Below are 20,687 nucleotides of genomic sequence, written 5' to 3' on the forward strand. Positions count from 1 at the left end.
TGTCGCCACCCACATTTTCTTTTCGCGCGATTTCTCGCTTACTAAGCGTCTTTTCGCAGCAAGCGTGGTGTTTTTGGTATCGTGGAAGAGTAGTTTACTAATACGAGAAAAATCGTTTTGCTCTTTGGTGTCCCTTTAACAATAAATATTGTAAGATACGAATCGCAGCCGGTTACTTCGAAGATATATAACTTGGAAATAAATTTAAGAATGACGCTAGTTTCGAGAAATTCGTTCCAAAGTTTTCTACGAAATGTCTCGCTGTTCCAGTAATTTTTGCGCTAATGAATGAAACGAAATTGTTCAAAAATTAAGTAGAACAACAGCGCGTTTTTACCGCAAGTTTCACAGCCTTTATCTCCAAACTGTTGCTTGGTTTAAGATTCCTTTCGAGTTTGCGAGCCTCGAGAAATCCTATTGGCTTCTCATCGTACATTGCAGTATGTGCGATTGAGTTGGTCGGAATATTGTTTAGAAAATTTTCGGTAACTAGTCAATTATCCATTTTGATTTATATACAGTGCAATTCATGTATGCCTGTTCAATTAAACCAGCCTAGTAAGTGGTACGTTCCACAGGATAATTTTTGAAACTTTAGCTCTAAAACGAAACATGTGATAATTTTTTGCATACACTGAACCTACTTGAGACGCGACGAGCGCGTGCCACTCCCTAATTCTCGTTATTTCTGTTGGAAAGCTGTCGGGGCTTCCAGGCTACATCTACATCGTTAACTTCAAGGGCCATATTACTTCTTCTTCTAGCGGGCATAATCTTTGCAATTGTGTGGCTAATGCACAAGGAGTAGCCCGCATCTTGCATCACCAGCGTAGAATCAGTATCGCTTATATCTGTTGTAGATCGGGAGGGCTAGGGTGTACAGACAGCAGTTAGGGCACACGTGATCCGCGCGGCATCTTTGAAGTCAGCGACCTCAACAAATGGAAAACGCCTTCCGCGTAGTGTTATATTTCACCTCTGAAAGCACTTGTCAATACAAGGTTTTCAAATCACATTTGAAAACGCCGCTTTGACGTGTTCGCAACGTTCTTCCGTTTGCGTAGTCCACTTTTGTGCATTTAAAAAGAAAGGCGTGACGGTGCGCACGCGTTAGACCACGTAGGATTTGTAAAGTTTCCGCACTCTATATAGCTTTAAGAAAGGGGAAAACATGCGAAGAGTTGTGTAAATCGTAACGCGTCCCAAACAATTGCAACCGACATTTTCAAAATTGCCTATACAATCCTTGTACCCACATTGGGGTCGTAAATCCAATAATTTAAAGTATTGTTACCTTCTTAAGAACACGAAAAATAGTCAACGGATCTCCGGGAGGTTGCCAACGGCACGGAGTTGGTTCCATCCGATCGCTTTCTTTCGCTTTCTTTTATTTCTTTTATCGTTTTCTGTTTTGTGAAGCAACAGAGTATATTTGACAAATAGTTTTTTTAGCGGCACTAAAAGACAACTTTTTTTTTTCCCGGAGGCTGCGCTAGAGAACACATTACTTCAAATTTCCTCCCAGCATTAAGCCACTGGGTCACTAATCCCTTCGGCCTTGCGCATGTTTTACTCGCCGTGGGCTTTGTGTGCTTCAATATCAATTTGTTCGAACAATGCGGAAACCGCCACTCTTCCCTGGAAAAGAAAGTGGCACTTCAGGAACCTGCTGGAACGCATACAAAAAGTATGAAAAATCTGATAAAAATCTAGAAGTAATGCTGAAACACACTGAATGTGAACCGGGTGACACATTACTGTAATGAGAAAAAAAAAACCGGCGCAAGTAATGCGCGTAGTAGACAAATTGGCTCTTTTAGGTGACGTAGTTCGCCACCGTTTTGCGGTTGTTAATTTGCTGTCGTGTCCGCCCTATTCTATACGCTTCCAACCCACCTCCACCCTTCTCTGGTGTTCTTGTACGTGGATGAGATAACACTGTAACACTATAAAACACACCTCCCCTCCATAGTAACTTTCTACTGTCTGTTTTTTTTTCTTTTGTTATCTTCTTTTTGTTGTTTTTTCTTACGTTTCCCTGGACTGACGAAACAGCCCACATACACAAAGCCAACTCGCCTGCTCTGAATAAAGTTTCTTTCTCTCTCACTCAAACAGTATTCTTCTAATCACGTGATCCAAACATGTTTTTCTACGAGTACATGCTAAGGTACATACGAAACAGCCTGAAAATACCTGCGTAAGAAATCACGATACATAGGCATCTAATTGCAAATATAGACGAAATAAGAATTTAATTTCCATTCAGTCAAAATTGCAATTACAAAGTTATAAGTCAAGCAGTACTGAACTCGTTATCACAAATCCTAAGAGTATCTGCACATTCGAGGTATTCTTCTCCAAAATCTGGCGAAACAAATGGAAGTGTTTTATTTAGGATTATTTAGAATCGCTAGAGAACGACTTTTGAGAAAGTGTTAGCAAGACGCAAGCTGGCATGGATTTAGGCCTTTTTTAGCAGACCAATTATCATACAGTAAGTTACTATACTAATTGGTAGTTGGTTCGGAGAGCTATCCACAAGTATAACTTTCTAGCGTGTCGAAAACGAGACTATGTGTTAAGTTTCCCGTGTTCAAAATTTACATCTATCAAAACAGTGCAGCACCTAAAATAAATTGTCCATTATCCGGTTTAATGTCTTCTTTTCAGGTAGGTTTAGACTCACGAAACGTAATTTTATTACGCGGTTCGAGCGTGTCATACAGGCATTAGCAAAAGTGCGACATTTCCTCCGTAGAGGAAAAACCATATTTTATTTATTTCTACAGACATGTTGCGCACGGCACCTTGCGATATAAAGTGTGACATGTTATTCACTAGGAATGCCTATGCGTTAGGGTGTCACGTGTGAATAAGGACAAGTAGCGAGTTTCGTCGTAACTGTTTCTTCCATACTGTCACCATATATGTTACTGTGGCGTATATCTTTGTAATACCACTGTAGCCCCGTGTGAGTCATTGTCTTTTGCTTGGGTTGGGTATAATGTAAATAAATAGCTCACATACGCAGAAACACTCTGGGAAGCGTCACTGGCGCTGTGGCAGCAGATATGCGAGAGGTACACGCTGCTTCTCCAAGACCGAGGTTCTGTTCCTGCAGTTGGCTAAGGCGTGCCGTGAGCTTGAAGTCTCACGTCCGGATGTAAGCTGAGAAGCACCGTCTCTCTTTATTCTTGCCCGATCCTCAGCAGTTCGCTAAGGAAAACGCTTCGTGTGGCCGTTTCGGGGCCGCTTCGCGTGACAGCCGACGAGTTTCCCTGCCCTCGAGACCCGAGAAGAATGTTCTCGCACGGGCCGTGCCAGCCTTCCGATGCACCAACCAGTTGGCACTCGATGCACAGAAGCGGCACGGGGACGGTTGCTTTTGGGCAACGCAAGGTTCGGGACCGAAAAGCAGATGCCCTGTCTACCGAAAATGAAGTGGTGGTGAATGCTCTATATAACGCTGTTTACACTCTTTTTACGTTACGGAGTGAGTGAGTGAGTGAGTGAGTGAGTGAGTGAGTGAGTGAGTGAGTGAGTGAGTGAGTGAGTGAGTGAGTGAGTGAGTGAGTGAGTGAGTGAGTGAGTGAGTGAGTGAGTGAGTGAGTGAGTGAGTGAGTGTGTGTGTGTGTGTGTGTGTGCGTGCGTGCGTGCGTGCGTGCGTGCGTGCGTGTGTGTGTGTGTGTGTGTGTGTGTGTGTGTGTGTGTGCGTGCGTGCGTGCGTGCGTGCGTGCGTGAATTAGAAATATTGACAAACTAATAAATGAATCAATTTTACTGTCATTAATGATATCATTCCTATCTATGTACTCTCTTTTGACGGCAAAAAATATGGAGAAGCACGGTGTACAAAGTTGTAAACGTTTCCTATATCATCATAGCTGCTTGTGCCGATGCTTGTAGCGCTCAACAATTGGAAATGTTCTCATCTCATTTCCGAACATCAGGAAGTAAACTGATGTTACCGTTGCACCGGGCTAAAAGTAATTCAATGCAAAACAACGAAGAAAAACGACATCAATTTCTGATTCGCCCCAGCTAATCAGGACCGCCATATTTAGTGTACTCTTAATGCGTTTTTCATGTGTAATGCAACCTTGTTTTACCAAATCGTTTCTTGTCCGGCGAACCAAATAACTATCATAATCATAAACGGGTATGTGCCACAGAAATTGGGTAAACGACGACGTGCCCTTAGATCTGTGAAAGGTGCGAACGCTTGGTTTCAGCGCAAAGTTCTGTCTCTGCAGTTTGGACATCCGTGTTGTGTCTGTGAGCGTCTCTGGTTTAACTCGAACCTTTCTCCGCCGAGAATCAACGTAGAAACAACCTAGCATCACCTAGCAAAAGCCTAGCAACGAAATAGAAACAACCTAGAAAGAACCTGCATCACCTAGCGGCTGCGAGAAAACCCTGAAGCGATGGAAGGCCTACGCCAACGACGACGTGCCCGTAGATCTGAGAGATGCGAACGCTTGGTTTTAGCGCGAGATTCTGCCTCTGCAGTTTGGACATCCGTGTCGTGTCTGTGACTGTCTGTGCTTTAAGTCGAACCTCTCTGCACTTTGAATAAACGTAGAAACAACCTAGCATCACCTAGCTAAAGCCTAGCAACGACCTAGAAGCAACCTCGAAACAACCTGCATCCCCTAGCTAAGGCCTAGAAACAACCTAGAAGCAACCAGATTAGTCTTCAGAATCGTCCAGTTTCGCTGTTTCAAGCCTTGCGCTGCTTAGTGCAAGCTTCGCCAATTTTTTGTCTATTACTAATGCGGTACGTGTCTGCATGCAAACGTCGCCTTTGCCGAGTTGCAAATGTTTCGGTCGTGGTAGCCGCATTTTGATAGGCATGAAATGAAAAACCTCTTGTGTGCCTAGATATAGCTTCTCCAATGTTGAGCTTCGAGTTAGTTGGAGCTGCATAATCGATGCTCCCCTGTGCATTAGGCAAGCACGACCGAAAAAGTGCTGTGCGTCTCGTTTGCCGTATTTGCATAATGCGTTGGGGTACAATGATTACATTTAGATGCACGTCAAGAGCCCTAAATGCTCAAAATTATTCCAATGTCCACCACTAAGACTTTCATTGTGTTAGTGTGGTGCTTTTGGTATGGAAGGTCCGACAAATATAATTATGTTTCTATGTTATCCCCACGCACTTACGCTACGCGTTGGCAGATATCGGTGAAGAGAGAGAAAGCAGAAAGTGGTAAACACGTTAAAAAAGGCGCGTTTATTTATCAAACAAAATAATGCGCACGACAAGCCAGCTTATCTAACAGCTTGCACACAAGCGTTCTATTTCGCGATCAAGGAATTATTATTGAAATTTCCCAGATCAAAGATAATAAATTAATCAGCTATATAATCACCAAATTAAGTACTGTGAACTGCAAGGTCTCTCCTACATGCACTAACTAACCAACAACTAAATTAGGGGCTTCAAACACGCGTCCTGCGGACGTTTCGCTTGCGGCCCGCGGCTTCACGACGAATAAAATGTTTATGACTTTGCTAAATGGTACTCGTATTTTTTACTGTCCTATTGCGATTAATACGGCTTTCTTCAGGTAAGCCACAGAGACGGGAGTGGTCTCAAGCACCTTTTTTTTTTTTTCGTGCGGTCACCATATGTTGAAACACAACCGTGGAGCAAAATCTGTATTAGCTGCGAAGCATCTTCTGGCGGAGTTCAAACCGGTGGTGGTGGGGGTGGTGGTGGTGTGCGGCGTGACCATCCTTACTGCGCATGCGCAAACCCTCTCCACACACCTCCTCTCCACTTCCCCTCTCCCACTCTCTCCCTCGCCATTTACACTCTGAAATGCGGGCTCGGCATTCCGAAACGCTGCTTCGCATCGCCTCATGGTCCCCTTTAGCGGGAGATAGTGTGATTTTTTATTTCAGAATTGGCATCCAGATTTTAGGCATTCTGGAGATAAGTATCGGTATGCTTCTGGAATCCTGACGCGAAATCTCTTTCAGAAATGATCCCCATATAAGATATCAGAAAGGCGTTCTTGCAAATGGCAGCGTTAGGTATCCTTTCATTTTGTTCAAACCCCTCCCCCATTCCCCACTCCCGCTTCCACCTTCTTCACTGTCCCGGCTGTTGCAGGACTGAATTTCGAGGCTGCTGCCCGCTAGCTGAGGTGAGTTTGAGACCTGTCCGATAGATAGATAGATAGATAGATAGATAGATAGATAGATAGATAGATAGATAGATAGATAGATAGATAGATAGATAGATAGATAGATAGATAGATAGATAGATAGATAGATAGATAGATAGATAGACCGCAGCGGTGGCTTCATGGTTGAGCGTCCGCTTCCAATGCGGGAGGTACCGGGTTCGATTCCCAGTGCCGACCGGGAACCCACCGGTTTTTCCAAAAGGGGTAGAGGAGTACACCTACCTGGCGCTCGGTTGTTAATGGGTACTCATCTCGAAAGGTGGCTCCATAAGGTTCTGCAAAGACCCCTGGGCGCACCTTAACCCACCACAGCTTTGGTGAAATAGTTGAGCATCCGCCTCTGCTGTGGGAGGCAGAGAATTGCTGCCGCCGGGTACCTACCGGTAAAATAGGGACAAGCGCACTTCCGGCCTGGTGCTCGGCAGAACGAAGTTCAAAGTCGCTTAGGAGGGCACCCACCCTGTGGGAAATTGGCGGCATGGGACCGCCAGACCTAAAAATAAGGTCACCCTCTTTTTTTTTTTTTTTCTGTTGCAGGACTGAATTTCGAGGCTGCTGCCCGCTAGCTGAGGTGAGTTTGAGACCTGTCCGATAGATAGATAGATAGATAGATAGATAGATAGATAGATAGATAGATAGATAGATAGATAGATAGATAGATAGATAGATAGATAGATAGATAGATAGATAGATAGATAGATAGATAGATAGATAGATAGATAGATAGATAGATAGATAGATAGATAGATAGATAGATAGATAGATAGATAGATAGATAGATAGATAGATAGATAGATAGATAGATAGATAGATAGATAGATAGAATCACGTAAGGATGACATACCGTCATACGGAAAGATTATTAAATATACGGAAAGGGGTTGGGAGGCAGCAGAATGGGTCGGACAACACAGAGGGGTAGATGATATTCTAGTTTCATATCAGGGAGTTTTCGAATATGGGGCCCCAATCGTTTTGGGGCGCCAAAGAAATAGCGTCAAGGCCGCTGCGCATGCGCGAGGCCCGAACAGCGTTTGGGTTTTGCGTTGGGGACGCTATTTCTCGAAATTAGCGGGAGCCCCGAAGCCTGCCCCAAAAGCTTTGCGTCAAACAAACGGCTCTTCGCAAAGACTAGAGTGACCTAGAATAGGGGGAGTGTCCAAAGCGATGCAGACCCTATTCGAAAACTCTTAGCTCCTGCTTGACCCAAAGCGAGCACACGCAAAGAGTTTTGGGGTCCCAAACCTTTGGGGCCCCTATTGGAAAACTCCCTATTAAGCGAAAGAATGGACCGGGGTACCTAATGCGTAGGACAGACAACCGGTGGACGGTTAGAACAAAGGAATGTATACCAAGGAAAGCGAAAAGAAGCGAGTTAGAGTGAGCGACAAAATTAAGTAGTTTGCAGGGACAAAATGAAATCAGCTCGCGCATTAGGGTAAAGCGGAGAACACCGGGAGAAGCCTTCGTCCTGCAGATCATGGACATCAAAATAGGCTGCAAATGACGATGACTGAGATAACAATAATAATAGTGGTGTTGGCAGTTGTGATGATGATGATGCTTATGATGGAGCCATCTTCCATGGCCGCTGGACCACCCGGCTTTAATAAAGAGAGCGCACTGGAGTTTGCGCCTTTGACAAGCGCAAAACCACTCTTTCACCGAACACAGCCACGAATGCGCTGCGGCAGCAACGGAACTCTGCTCTGTCTGGAGGTGAAATTTTACAAAATTCTGGTGCCGCCGACGGGACCAGAAGTCATCATTGTGCATGGCGCGCCGGAAGTGTCTAAGTATGGGTGCTTTTCTGGCGATTGTCAAATTCCGACATTAGGTCGAATTCTCTCACGGCAGTACTTTGAGCCAATCAGAGAGGCCTTAGTGAACCTGTAGCCAATAAGAGCTGACAAAAATAGCAAATTTCGCAGCAAGACTAATTTTATCTGCGCCTTGTTCAAGGACACTTGCTTCGAGTTTCTACGATGTGCTATACTTGAAGCCGATGCATGTCAGACAGAAGGAACGCCAGGAGCTAATAATAGGAGCAGCACCGTGAAGATTCAGCCGAGTGCTACTCAAGATATCCGGCTAATCAATTTGATTCGCTATCGCCGGCCGACGCAAAAGATTGCGGTCGTGAGGTGAAAGCACGCGCGAGATAAAGAGACGCCGAGTGCAAAAATTGGCGAGAGAAATAGAAGAGACACCGGGTGTGAAGCGATAAGATACAACGTGTCTCTTTATTATATGCTCTTTTTTTTTTATCGAAGATTCACAATTTCTCTCTGTGAACGGAGACACAGAGATATTTCCCGGAACGCAGCAGCAAGCTATCTATGGTGGACACGAGAGCAGTCACGTGCAGTCCATATATACAGAAGAAAAAGATGAAGAAGGCTTAATAAGAAGCCCATGCAGGCGGAGTGGTTGGCCGGAAGAGCGTGTCTCTACGCCTCTACACCGAAGAATAGCTAACAGATTGTGTTGCTTGGCTATATAGTTGCCAAACTTTTACCGTGAATCATTTGCAGTGTGTGATACATCAATGGAAGGGTGTACAAACACAGGCTTACCTACGGTGAAAGCATCATAACTACAAATTATAAAGTCGCTGCAATCGTCGGCCGACATCGCAGACCTTGAAACCCAATATCTGGGACTTGACCGAAGCAGTCTAACAAGCACTCCAGGAACAGTCGAAGTATACTCCAAGTGAAACACCATGCGCTTATTCAGCATATTACCGCGTGCTTAGAAGTAAAACGGTGATTACGCGTCTCGTTCCACTGTTCAGTGGTTTCCAGCTTGCTTGCAGCAAATGCAATACTTACATCCTAAAGTACACATCGGTAACTGAGTCCTCAATTTATCTCGCAGCACTACAGGCATAAGTAAATAAAGCGAGGCTCGTAGAGCTGATCGGCTGTTTACCCAGTGACTGCGAACTCGCGGGCGCTGTGTGACACAAAATTGGATGCGCAATTGACGAATATGTCAGTTCCTTTTAAATTACCTTTAATTACCTTTAGATTACCTTTTAAAGGTTGTAGCGGATAAATGCAGTTGGCAAGCGCAAAAGTTCCCGGGCCTCACACTAAGTGCTCGAGCGGAAAGGAATGTCCCGCAATTCAATACGTCACATTCATATCGGCACATTACAAGTAATGATTGATTAAACACGGATTCGGTGTTCCCTCTCATATTGTTCACGACTGTACATGCGTTTATTTCAAGATATCTTCGAACCACTCTTGCTTTGAAAGATATGCAGTCGAACCCGCATATATCGAACTCGAAAAGAGCGGGAATTAGTTCGATATATCGGATAATTAGATGTACAGCTTTTAATGACATTATTGCATTTTCGGTGCGAACTTCGGTGCTCAAGTTGGCTTTACAGTACTGCTTACGCTAATGTAGGAAGACGCCTTCATAGTAATGTACATTCTTTTTTTTTTTATGTCGCAGCTTTCCGCTGTTCATATAGTTGGGGATGCAACGTTATATGCAAGGGCGGGTTATACGCTACAAAAGAGGGTATCGGTGTAAATAGCGTCTCAACATCTTCATACTCAGCTCTGCGTACTCGTTGGGTGCGTCTAGTCTGCGTTTGCCCTAATGTCGACCTTGTTTTTCAACACCATCCTCAGCGGGCTTCTTGGAATGTTGTACGTAACTGCGACTTAGGGCTTCTTTTCCTCACGTTCGACTGTATTTATCATCGCCAACTTTGAGGAGAACAGCACGTTCTTCTGTTTTACGGCATCCATCGCGTTAACAAAGCGAGCTGAGAAGCGAACGGTGACACCGCACAAAGGGCCAGCGGCGCAACAACGACGAATTATGGGGGCAAGCAAGTGATGGCAAGCTGTGGCACTCTCCGCGCGGCGCCCTCGTAATCACACCACTCGCTCTCCCAAACACAAGCCGGAAAGTCACCTTCTGTAAGGAAAAACCACATATTTATGAGAGAAAACCAACTTCTTGAGGCGTTTCGCGCTGCCCGAGGTTCGATATATCAAGTATTTCGGCGACTTTTCTTCGATATAACCATATATTTTCCTATGCACTGACGTCAAATCATGGCCGTGTTCGAAAATAGTTCGATGTAAAGGATAATTCAATTTACCCGGGTTCGATATAGTCGGGTTCGAATGTAAAGTAATTTTGATTTCAGTACCCTGCATTTGTAAATTTATTAAGCGTTTCTTTCCAAGCTGCGCCTGCTGTATACGGCTGCCTTTAAGAAAAATCATGCAGAAATCATGGTTATCCAAATAACTGAATGACACTCTTATCGCACTGATTGTTCCGTTGATCACTGAAATGCAACAGGTGTACTGGCATGCGCAATATTTTGGAAGAGCAAGGGTCGAAAATCCACGAGGTTTATTTTTTCCTAGGACATGTCTGAACGCCATTCCGTCAGAGTGGCATTCGCTAAGGGCTCTACGAATTAATTACTGCGGCGCAGTGGATGATAGTTGCCGACGTTTCGCTTTGCGGAGCTGAGCGCTCAAGTTTGTCATCTAATTCAATCGCTGCTGCTGTTCCGCTCCGCGCCCCTCTTGGCAATTTAGCGTTAGAGCGCAGCTCCTGGGCGCCCGTTCCTGCGTTGAGTGGCCTCGCCGTCGCCGTCGGTGGCGTAAACGATAGACATGAAAAAGTAACCGATTGACATTTAAAAATGAAATGAGAAAAAAATACCCAGCATCAAATGGGACTTGAACCCGGGCCCTCTGCGTGGCACTCGAGTATTCTAAAACAGAGTCACGCCGGTGCATGAACCTCATTTGCAAAAAGACCCTATAGAGGCGTCATGTCGGCCAAGGAATCGCGTTAACCTATGTAATATAGCGTGGCAGACGAGTACAATAACAACCAGTCGTCGCACAATGCTAATTACGCACCGCGTGTGTAGTTTAATGCTTCCCACCCATTGCAAAGTGCTCAGCCATAATTCTTCATCGTCATCACCTACATGCAGCTTCAACAAGTTGCGCTTAATACCTTACAGATGTGTAGCGGGTGCCTCGTTTATCCGCAGAAAGACGAATAATGGCGTAGTGGATGCTGACATACCTCTCAAAAATTATGATTTATGCCGTAGTCGATACCTTGCGGAAAGCCAATACTTCAAACACAGTTAGCCTTGCCCCAACACGAAACTGCGCTCAGAATTCGCGTTAGGCAGTATCGTAATCGTCGGTGAATTTTATCAAACCTTTTCGACACGTAGACGGCACCTCTCCGCCAACTATTTGCTGAGGATCCGTTTTAGTGGCATTTTTAGCGCCTAATTTCACATCGCTACGATGATCGAGTAGCCACTGCAAGCTAACAAAAGGGAAACCGACCAATCAGGGACGCCGGCACTGCTTTTTTCCCCGGGGCGCTCCTCCTCGAGGTAAACTGCTTCGCATGGTTCAACTACATGGTGCCGGCCCGTTGATCGGTTGCTGGTACTTGTGGGGCTTTTCCTCGTACGGGGTTCCCTTACAAAGTGCCTGCGAGGCATCTGGTGGCATTTGTCTTCTCTTTTCCTTTCTTTATGGTCTTCCTTATATGACATTCGAAACCAGTTTGAACTGATACATTTTTTCTTGTGCCATCGTCTTCTCATTTCTCACAGAGGCCTTTCGTATCTTCGTTTTAGATTATTAAGAAAGTAAACGTTAGAATTGCTTGCTTTGGCCATCGAACTTTTTCGCCATCCGTTTATCCCGCGAGGCACATTATATAGGCGTCTGTGTTCGCTGTGCTCAAGCTCTTAAGCAAATGTATTATAAAGGGCCCACCAATGTTCTATTTCCTGCGATGTAAAGGAGGCTGTTGCAAAAAAAGTGTGTTGCTACTTCAACTAAATGGTTCCTTCCCATGTAACCACAACTCACTTTTTTTTTCTGCCACCCCTGGCACCGTCACCTTACAGTGCAATGAAACTGACACTTGTCAGCAGCGGCTGCTTATTTTCGTTACTCTTCTTTAGTTAAAAACAATATACAGATGATGAAATGAAATGAAGTGCTGCATTCTGTAAGCCTCACAGAGGCGTGATTATAGCTACCTCCAGTGGGAACTTTCTTTAAGCATTGCCTAAATTTCAATTTAAAATAAGGACTTCTTGCAAGTATTGTTTTTTTTAAACTATTTTTCTGCCACTTTTCGGAACCATATGCTGATCGGAACATTTCGGAACCATATGCTGATCTGAGGATACAAATGATCTCGAATTCTTGGGTAACCAAGATTCCCCAATAAAAATTGTAAACTCGACTTAAACGTTAAGTGGTGGGAAGAAAAAAAAAAGATCTGCAGAGGTCCTTTAGTACCAGTGAGTTCACTGATAGGTGATGTTTCCCAGTTCCGACTTAAACCACAGCTTAAATGGCAATAACCGTTCTAATTTATTAGATCATTAGTGTTTTGTTATTTTGTTACGGACTTAATTTCGACAGTGCCTTATAACTCGTTTCATTTTTATGTTGTTGTTTTTAACCATGTTTTCGTTGCAGCTTTTTTTTTTCAATTTTATTTTAGGACTTTTGAGGTAGCCTTTGACCAAACCTTCATCCGCCGCGGTGGCACAGTGGTTACGCTGCTCGACTGCTGACCCGAAGTCGCAGGTTCGATCCCGGCCCCGGCTGCCGCATTTCAATCGGAGCAAAATGCAAAAAACACCCGTGCATACTTAATATTAATGAGCACTAGCAGACAAATAATGCCAAGGAAAGTATAGGGGATGTTTTTTAGTAGTAAATGTAAGGTAAATGTGAAGAAAGAAAAGTGAACGAAAAGATAGCTTGCCGCGGGGAGGGACCGAACCTGCGACCTTCGAATAACGCGTCCGATGCTCTACCAACTGAGCTACCCCTATACTTTCCTTGGCATTATTTGTCTGCTAGTGCTCATTAATATTGTGTATAACAAAGAAAACGAGCCCTTAAAATTAACACTTCTTTCCTTCATTCATAGCGAGGGTCTCGTTCTGGCAGACTTCATACTTTCAGGTAGTATGCGAGGGATTATTGGTCAGCTGCCAGCTCGTAATAAGTTCACGTGCTACGTGACGCCAACAGGCAGACAAAGAGTGTTCCACACTCACCGTCATGGCTACTGGCGGCGCTGACTGACGCTCCCACGTTTAAATGTACATATATGCCCTGTAAAGTGGACGGGGGGGATGGCCGCCGCGGTAGCTCAGTTGGTAGAGCATCGGACGCGTTATTCGAAGGTTGCAAAACTGCACAGATTATCAGCTGAAACTAACTGCCTACGTCTCAAGGCATGAGTTTTCAGTTGGGCGATGGTTAAAGAATGCAAGTATAACTAATCCATACTGGCACTAACACTGTAAATATTGTATCCATCAATGGCGTAGCCAGGGGGGGGGGAGGTTTCAAACCCCGCCCCCCCCCCCCCTAAAAAACATTTTTTTTTCAATTTTGCATGAGTACACGCACACATAAAAACGCACGCACGAACATGCAAAAAGTATAGTTGAACACCCCCCCCCCCCGCCACCCCGCCCCAACCCCCTCCCAAAAAAAATTCTAGCTATGCTAATGGTATCCATGGTTTGGACAGCGAATGGTCAAGAAAACGAGCACATCTGTCCCACATATTTGCATTGTCCTCGCAGTTGGATCGTTACAGCTAAATTTATTGATATAGTACCTCCAATATAAGTAATGTGTGTGCCTCCCGTTAAATTTTTAAGTTGGCGTAGTAGCATTATATTGACGTAACATACAATAAAGCACAAAACAGTTTGACGCTTATAATGATCATTTTCTTTGTGGAGCTCCTCAAGAAAATGAAAGATGTTAACCAAGGCAGCTAACGCGACATAGCTGCAAATCGCAGGAGAAAAAAAAAACGAGTGCATAAGACGAATAAAAGAAAAAGACAGGCACAAGCAGCACCCTCTTCTTTCGTTTATTATGTACTGGTTATTTCGGTGCCATGCATCTCTTTCCTGATCGTCTTATAAACTCACCCAAGGTTCTGCGCTTCTAAGTGAAGACTATGCTTCGTCTAATCCTGGAACATGTTTCTACTTTAAAAGCCTTTAAGCAAAAATGATACTAACAACGCTCTGTCTCTGAAGAATAATACTGTGGGCTTCATCGGTCGCAGATTAACCAGGCAGCTTTCGCCTTTACTTTATCTCCTACCTCTAAACTTAACACCACTGTCAAATCCCCCTCCCTACGCCGAGAGTTAAGGTTTCTGCATATAACGTAATGAACTTAATGCACATTACCAGCTCAGACAACTACACAAAGTTAAAGGGGCCATGACACCCAATTTTCGACTATAATCTGTGTAATGTAGATTAATCCTTGTGCATTGACAAATAAGCTGGCGAAATTTTAGCACATTTGGTCGAGCACCTAATCTATAATGAAATGCGAGCCGTGACGTAACAAGCAGGTAGCTGTGCAAGCGTCTGCATAGCGGCGAATGATATTGTTCCGTGGTCAGCTGCACGTGATATCGAGATATTTGAGCTTTCTTCAGCTTGACACTGAAATCAAACGATTTGCAGCAGCTCAAACTTTGGTAGAAAACGACGGCTCCGTTCCATGCTGCACATGACGTCACACGCGCCATGGCAGAATGGCGGTCGCCGGCGGTGGGCGGAGTTTACAGCCGGCGACTTCTAGGGCTTGTTTCGCACTGAAATATTCTTTTATGGCCCACTTTTGAAATCTGTATAGGCATATTAGACCCTCTACTGCTAATTTGCGCTGAAAGCCCCAAATTTTTGGGCGACCGTGTCATGGCCCCTTTAAGCCATCACATAAGCGTAGCTCCCAAAGCCTAAGCCTTTTAACGTTGCAGCTTAAAACCAACCATAGAACGTTTGAATTTTCTACTTGCAAATTTAGGTTAAGCGCACTTAACTGATGTTCTTTTTTCTTTTCCTGAATTGAATATGGGATGACTAGAGACCGGATTTTAGGCAAATGCCTATTTTTTTCCTTCCGCTCCTATCGCGCCATTTTGATATATGAGCATGAATTAGAGCTTAAGAAGGGCTTTTATAGTATTTTTATAGTGTCTATAAATGCCTATTTTCGGCGTTCGTGCCTAAATGCTTAAAAATGCCTATAAATGCCTATTGTCGAAATTGGCGCTTACATGAACACTATTTAGCCTCAAGTTTCGCTCCCGGGTGCAGTTTGAGACCCTTATTCATGTTACCGCGCCACATTGACTGTTCGGAACTATGGGATTCAACCTAGCCCTCTAGTTCAATCAACTCCCGGAAACCACCGCTAGCAGCAAGCATTCGCCGCCGCGCTGAAATGGCGCGAGCGGTTGGCGAATGCGAAACCGCGGAGAGCCGTCAACGCAAAGGAAAATGAAGGGCAAAAAAAGAAATAAAATTCCGATATGCACGCAGGTTTTGCTTTGTTTGTAATTTACTTTTTAAGGTGTGACTGCAGTGGCGTAGCCAGAAATTTTTTGGGGGGGAGGGGGGGAGGAATTCAACCATGCTTTATGTATGTTCGTGCGTGCCTTTCTCTGTGTGCGTCTATATAGACACATCCAAAACTGAAATGTTTCGGGGGAGGCGGGGTGGGGGGGGGGGGTTGAACCCCAGAACTCCCGCCACTCCGCCTGGCTACGCCATACGCCAATGGTTCACTGCCAGGGGAGAAATTGGCTCTACGCGATTCGACCCGGCCAATAGGGGGGATCCCTCCCTTCTGGTCTTTCAGCGATCTGTCTATCTGCTCCTGCTCTGCCCTTCTCAGTCATGCCGAAAAGACACCCAGGAGTGCGTTGATTCGACAGTGGACACTTGACTTACCGTGCAGAACTGCGAACCATGCGGGACAAAGCACAACTGTTGGTGCCTTTGTGCCGTCTTAAGCAGTAACATTATCGTTATCCTGTCGTAGATAGAGGTCGCGCCCATCTTGGATTGAAATTATTTGCATTTATGTGAAAGTTTACTGCGCCTATATTTACGATATTGGAGGCCTAAAACGTTGTTTTTCCTGCTTATTTTTGGCGCCTAAAACGAGCTTATTTAATGCCTAAAAGTGCGGCCTCTAGTGATGACTTCGCAACAGTTGGAATAGTACCAGCGGTGCTGCACTGCGTATAAGCAAATTTATTTATTACCTCGACAATTAATGCGGTGAAACAATAAAGTGCCCGGTCTGCCTCACACGAGCTATTCATATATATATATATATATATATATATATATATATATATATATATATATATATATATATATATATATATATATATGCGCGGCCCATCTTTCGCTAACACAGACAAAAACTGCGCAACAGTGTGACACCGGCTGGATTACTTCATCACTCGCACCTCGCACGACAAGCCACTGGATTACGTTAGCAAATTCATTATGTAATTAACTTTGCAGCACAAACCGTAAATGTGAAAGTCCAGGTGAGTAGTAATGAAGGCATATGCATTTCGCAGTAAGTGCGCCTCGCACCAAACCCAGAAATATGTCCGCAAAATCTGCGTCAAAACACACTGATGGCGGGCCAGTTAGCACACTTATGAGCACGTCATTACTCTAGAGGTCTTTATCAGTGCTTGGCACCCATTCAAAAAGCCACTGAACTCGGAATATAGCCTTCCTTAAACCGAGTACTATCACCTTCCAGACATACACAAAAGGTACTTCAAGTATAACGTGGGACGAACGCAGTGTAGCGCTAAGTCGGGTACACCAAATATGTCGCGGATGGATGTATCCCGGCCGCAAATCTCGGGCCCGGGCTCACCGTTCTCCCTGGCTGCTTTGGGCAGGCGGCCACGCGCCCAACAGTCGGGCGAGGAGCCGCAGGAGCAGTCGCTGCTCTGCTGCTCGTCGGCTTTTCGCTTGCGCGCGGCCCGCTCGACCGCCAGAGGCTGACCGATGGACTGCAGCAACGCGTAGTCCGCCTGTTGGCCGGTGACATACAACGCAGGACCCTCGTACGCGTAGCTCTCGTACCGGCCGCTGGAACTCATCGGACCTCTCTCCGCGAGGGGAGCCCGTATCGCTCACCGAGCCCTTTGGAGTTTACTCCTACTGACTCATCCGCACTGGGATAAAATGCGCGAAGACTTATCTTACTCAGGCAGGCACAGACCCGAACGCTTTCGCGGTCCACGGCGGGACGTCCAGGGACCGGCTGGGATGCGCTACAGAGGCGAGGGAGGTCCGCCGGAAGGCGTGGTTTCCGTCGCCGACTACACGTGATCGCTCGCGGCACGCCCCGCAGCTGACTCAGGAATTCTGCGGCGGCGTCTGGTTACGGCTGTGGAACGGCGCGCAGCCGCCGCTCGTACCTAGCCTTTCACTTGGACGCCACTGTAACGGCCGGCCGTGTGAAATATTCCTTCCTGGACAACGCCCTGCAGAAAGTCGCCTTCTGTGAGAAAAGCCGACGCGCCGCTGAAAGAACGCCAACGTTTGCGTATGTGTGCACGTGCGCTGTTCCGAAACGACGCGCTCGTTCAGGCCGCCGCGATGATGCGACTCTGCTGAAGGCTAGAAGGTGTCAGGGCGGATTGAAAAGGACTGAAAGGGAGGAACTATAGAAGGTTCTGTTCCAATGCTTCGTCGCGTCGCTGGACTATATGCGCCATTGTGCGACACCCATGTAGTACGCCGTAGGAATCATTCGCCACAAATCTTGTAACGCGGATACATACTAGATAACCCACCCCATTTTTACAAGAAATCTAATAGTCCCCATAACAATGTTAGTTGAAGAACTAACTCTAGAAGAAATTTCGTGAGTAGTATATGATGCTCAATATTTGTCCCTTCGTAGAAACCGAGAAACCACGAGCGAAATAAATACTTTTTCTAGAGAATATAGAGATCATTTCAGTTGTCGTAAATCTGGAAAACCGGCAAACTCGATGCTCGGTGCTTACCTTTGCGATATTCTTCTTATGGTTCACCTCGATTCCTTCGTCACGAACGGGTGCATGCGCGACACAATAAAGTGAAAACACCCCCTGCGTGTCTGTTTGTCCAGCGTATCAAGATGAGAGGCTAACCCTTCGTACACCATTAAAACACTAAGATGACATGCTGCTAACAGCAGAGATCTTCCGGCCATGGCCTTGTACTTTGCTGAATGACAATGCTACAAAACCGCTGCTGCGCTTCTTGATGTGTGCCCGTGTGTATGACCATCTGTGACCAACTGAACGAGGAACGCTCCTTTGTGTCTTGTTTCTTCTTCGTATTTCAGTCCCCTTTCCCCCTTCAAAGTAGCCAATCAGGCTCAACCTGGTTAACCTCCATGCATTTGCCTTAGCACTTCTCTGTTTCTCTCTTCGCGGTATTGATATGCAATTTAAACTAAAAAGTTCGCTCGTTTTCCTTGCAGATAGCAGTGCTCAAGAACTTATATTTTGATTTTTTTTTCACACGGGTTCGCAAAAAGAAACGAAAGGTTTGTGGCTTCCCACGGCACCGACAAAATACATGGTCGTGCATACTGATACCAAGCATGAAAAGAATGCACGTATTGAAACATTGTAGAGCAACTACCCCATGAATTCAATAAAACGACGGTATATCGTGGTTCCTGCACATCAGTTTCCCCGTCAGTCGTGTGTCAACATGCGCTGAATAGTAAGTTTTGGTGCTTATTACGCTACTTCGCAAGTAAAGACTACCCGAGAGCCGCTTGCACGAGTACTTATATGCTTCAAATTTATTTAGTTTAATTTTCTGGTCCAGGGGCGTGCACTGATGTAAAAGTAATATCTTATTTTTTTTCTATAGCCGGCAGCGTTTAGCCACATTGGTGACGGAGTTTCCATAAACAGAACGACGTATAAGTAAAACTGCAAAGGGCACCAGAAGAGAAAGGGGGGGGGGGAGAAAGAATGTGCGTGTGTGCATGCGCGTGTGTGTTTAAGAAACTCTGTAATCTCAGACAGAGAAGTTCCGAACAGTGTTTAGGTGAAAGAAGAAAATTATTAGAAGGCACAAGAAACAGTGCGACCGTTTCGGTGAGAGAGAGCGAGAGTATACCATATCTATGTGTACGTTCGAGAGGGAAAACGTGCACAAGTGGCATACGAGATAGAATGCGAGCGCCGGGGTGATGACGAAGAGAGGATTCGTGCACGCGTGCTTGTTTGTGAGTGAGTTCGTCGTGCAGTTTCGTTGGAAATTCCGTGATGAAATTAATGTAGGGTGTCAAATTTCCAACCGAATACGGATGGTGGATCGTACGAAATGGAACCACAGAAATGTAACCGACTAAACAGCAATGACGTGAGCTCAATGGGCGTTTATACCAGGAAAAAAAAAGGCCTTGCGAGTCCGCTATAAGTGGCATCGTTGTTCAGTGATGTGAACTATGTTAAAATAATCGTCACGGAATGAAAGGAAAAAGGCAAAATAAAGCTGGACATATTTTTTGACCACTGCGCGACACTCGATTCCATCATGTCGAGCATCAAAAGAAGACAAGTCCATGTCGTATCGTCATCAGTGTGTGTGCGTATATATATATATATATATATATATATATATATATATATATATATATATATATATATATATATATATATATATATATATATATATATATATATATATATATATATAATGTCTACGTCGGTCTCAAGAGTCTCCTGTTATGTGGAGTTGTGGTGTTTCATGTTCCTTGATAGTGCCCAATCAGCAACAGCGCATTAAACGTTTGTTTTTGTACGCGCGCCTGTGCTTCTTATAAGTTCATACTACCGTTGTAGCAACAAATCCAAAAATTCAACGTTTTCAAATACCAAACAGCAAATATCAAGAGAGATAAAGAGAGCAGTCATCAGAATAAGACCCACAGATTACATACTATGAACCCGTTAGGCCACACAGCGCTAAGAAAGGGACGGAGGATATTTAAATATGATTCTATATAGTGTGAGTGACTGAATGGCAAACGCCTATGCGTGAAAACTTTTAATCTTCCCCTACAACAGCCCGTGCTTTATAGTTTCTTCTCTGCCGCATGCGTTAACGATTGGCACACTCTGTCGTCCGTTACGATCAAACACTTGATATGGTGCTATAATATGACACACTTATTAATTATAACAAGCTTAACAAAGTCCAGCTCTCGTTCGTAGTCGTACTGTATCGAATATTTAATCATTGCACAGTGCTGTAATCTCGCCCGTCTGGTTGAGCTTCATTTTCGCGGTGCGGCGATCGTAGTGAGTTTAACGTGCCTCACAGAGCGCTGCTATCGCGCACGAGTGATATGTTTCATCCGCTATCGAGTCGAAGCTATTTTCAACGTCAAGAACGAAGTAGTCACAAGACTGGCAGGCAGCGAAGATGTGAAGAGGCCCGAGAGCTGGAAGGGGTCGGAAGGCTTTGTGACGATAAACAATCGCGACGCTAAACACTGCAGAGCTCAGTTCCTCGCACGACACATTGGTGACCATCTGGATAAGTGCTGCCCAAGCTATATA

The 20,687-nt window shown here is 45.0% G+C and overlaps 1 protein-coding gene across 2 annotated transcripts in view; it reads right to left on the reverse strand.

Moving 5' to 3' along the window:
- Positions 1–20,687, reverse strand: part of LOC119375088 (hepatocyte nuclear factor 4-gamma) — a 134,283-nt gene that overhangs the window by 56,606 nt on the left and 56,990 nt on the right. Inside the window, exon 1 of one of the 2 annotated variants that reach the window (XM_037645286.2) lies at positions 16,982–17,321. The exons of the other annotated variant lie outside the window; for it this stretch is intronic. Within the exon in view, the coding sequence (XP_037501214.1) occupies positions 16,982–17,210 (229 nt within the window). The 5' untranslated portion in view covers positions 17,211–17,321. Of the gene's footprint in view, positions 1–16,981; positions 17,322–20,687 lie in introns of those variants that run through there. 2 annotated transcript variants of the gene reach the window in all.

The sequence above is a fragment of the Rhipicephalus sanguineus genome, chromosome 1 (assembly GCF_013339695.2).
Source record: "Rhipicephalus sanguineus isolate Rsan-2018 chromosome 1, BIME_Rsan_1.4, whole genome shotgun sequence".
In the NCBI taxonomy this organism is placed as follows: domain Eukaryota; kingdom Metazoa; phylum Arthropoda; class Arachnida; order Ixodida; family Ixodidae; genus Rhipicephalus; species Rhipicephalus sanguineus.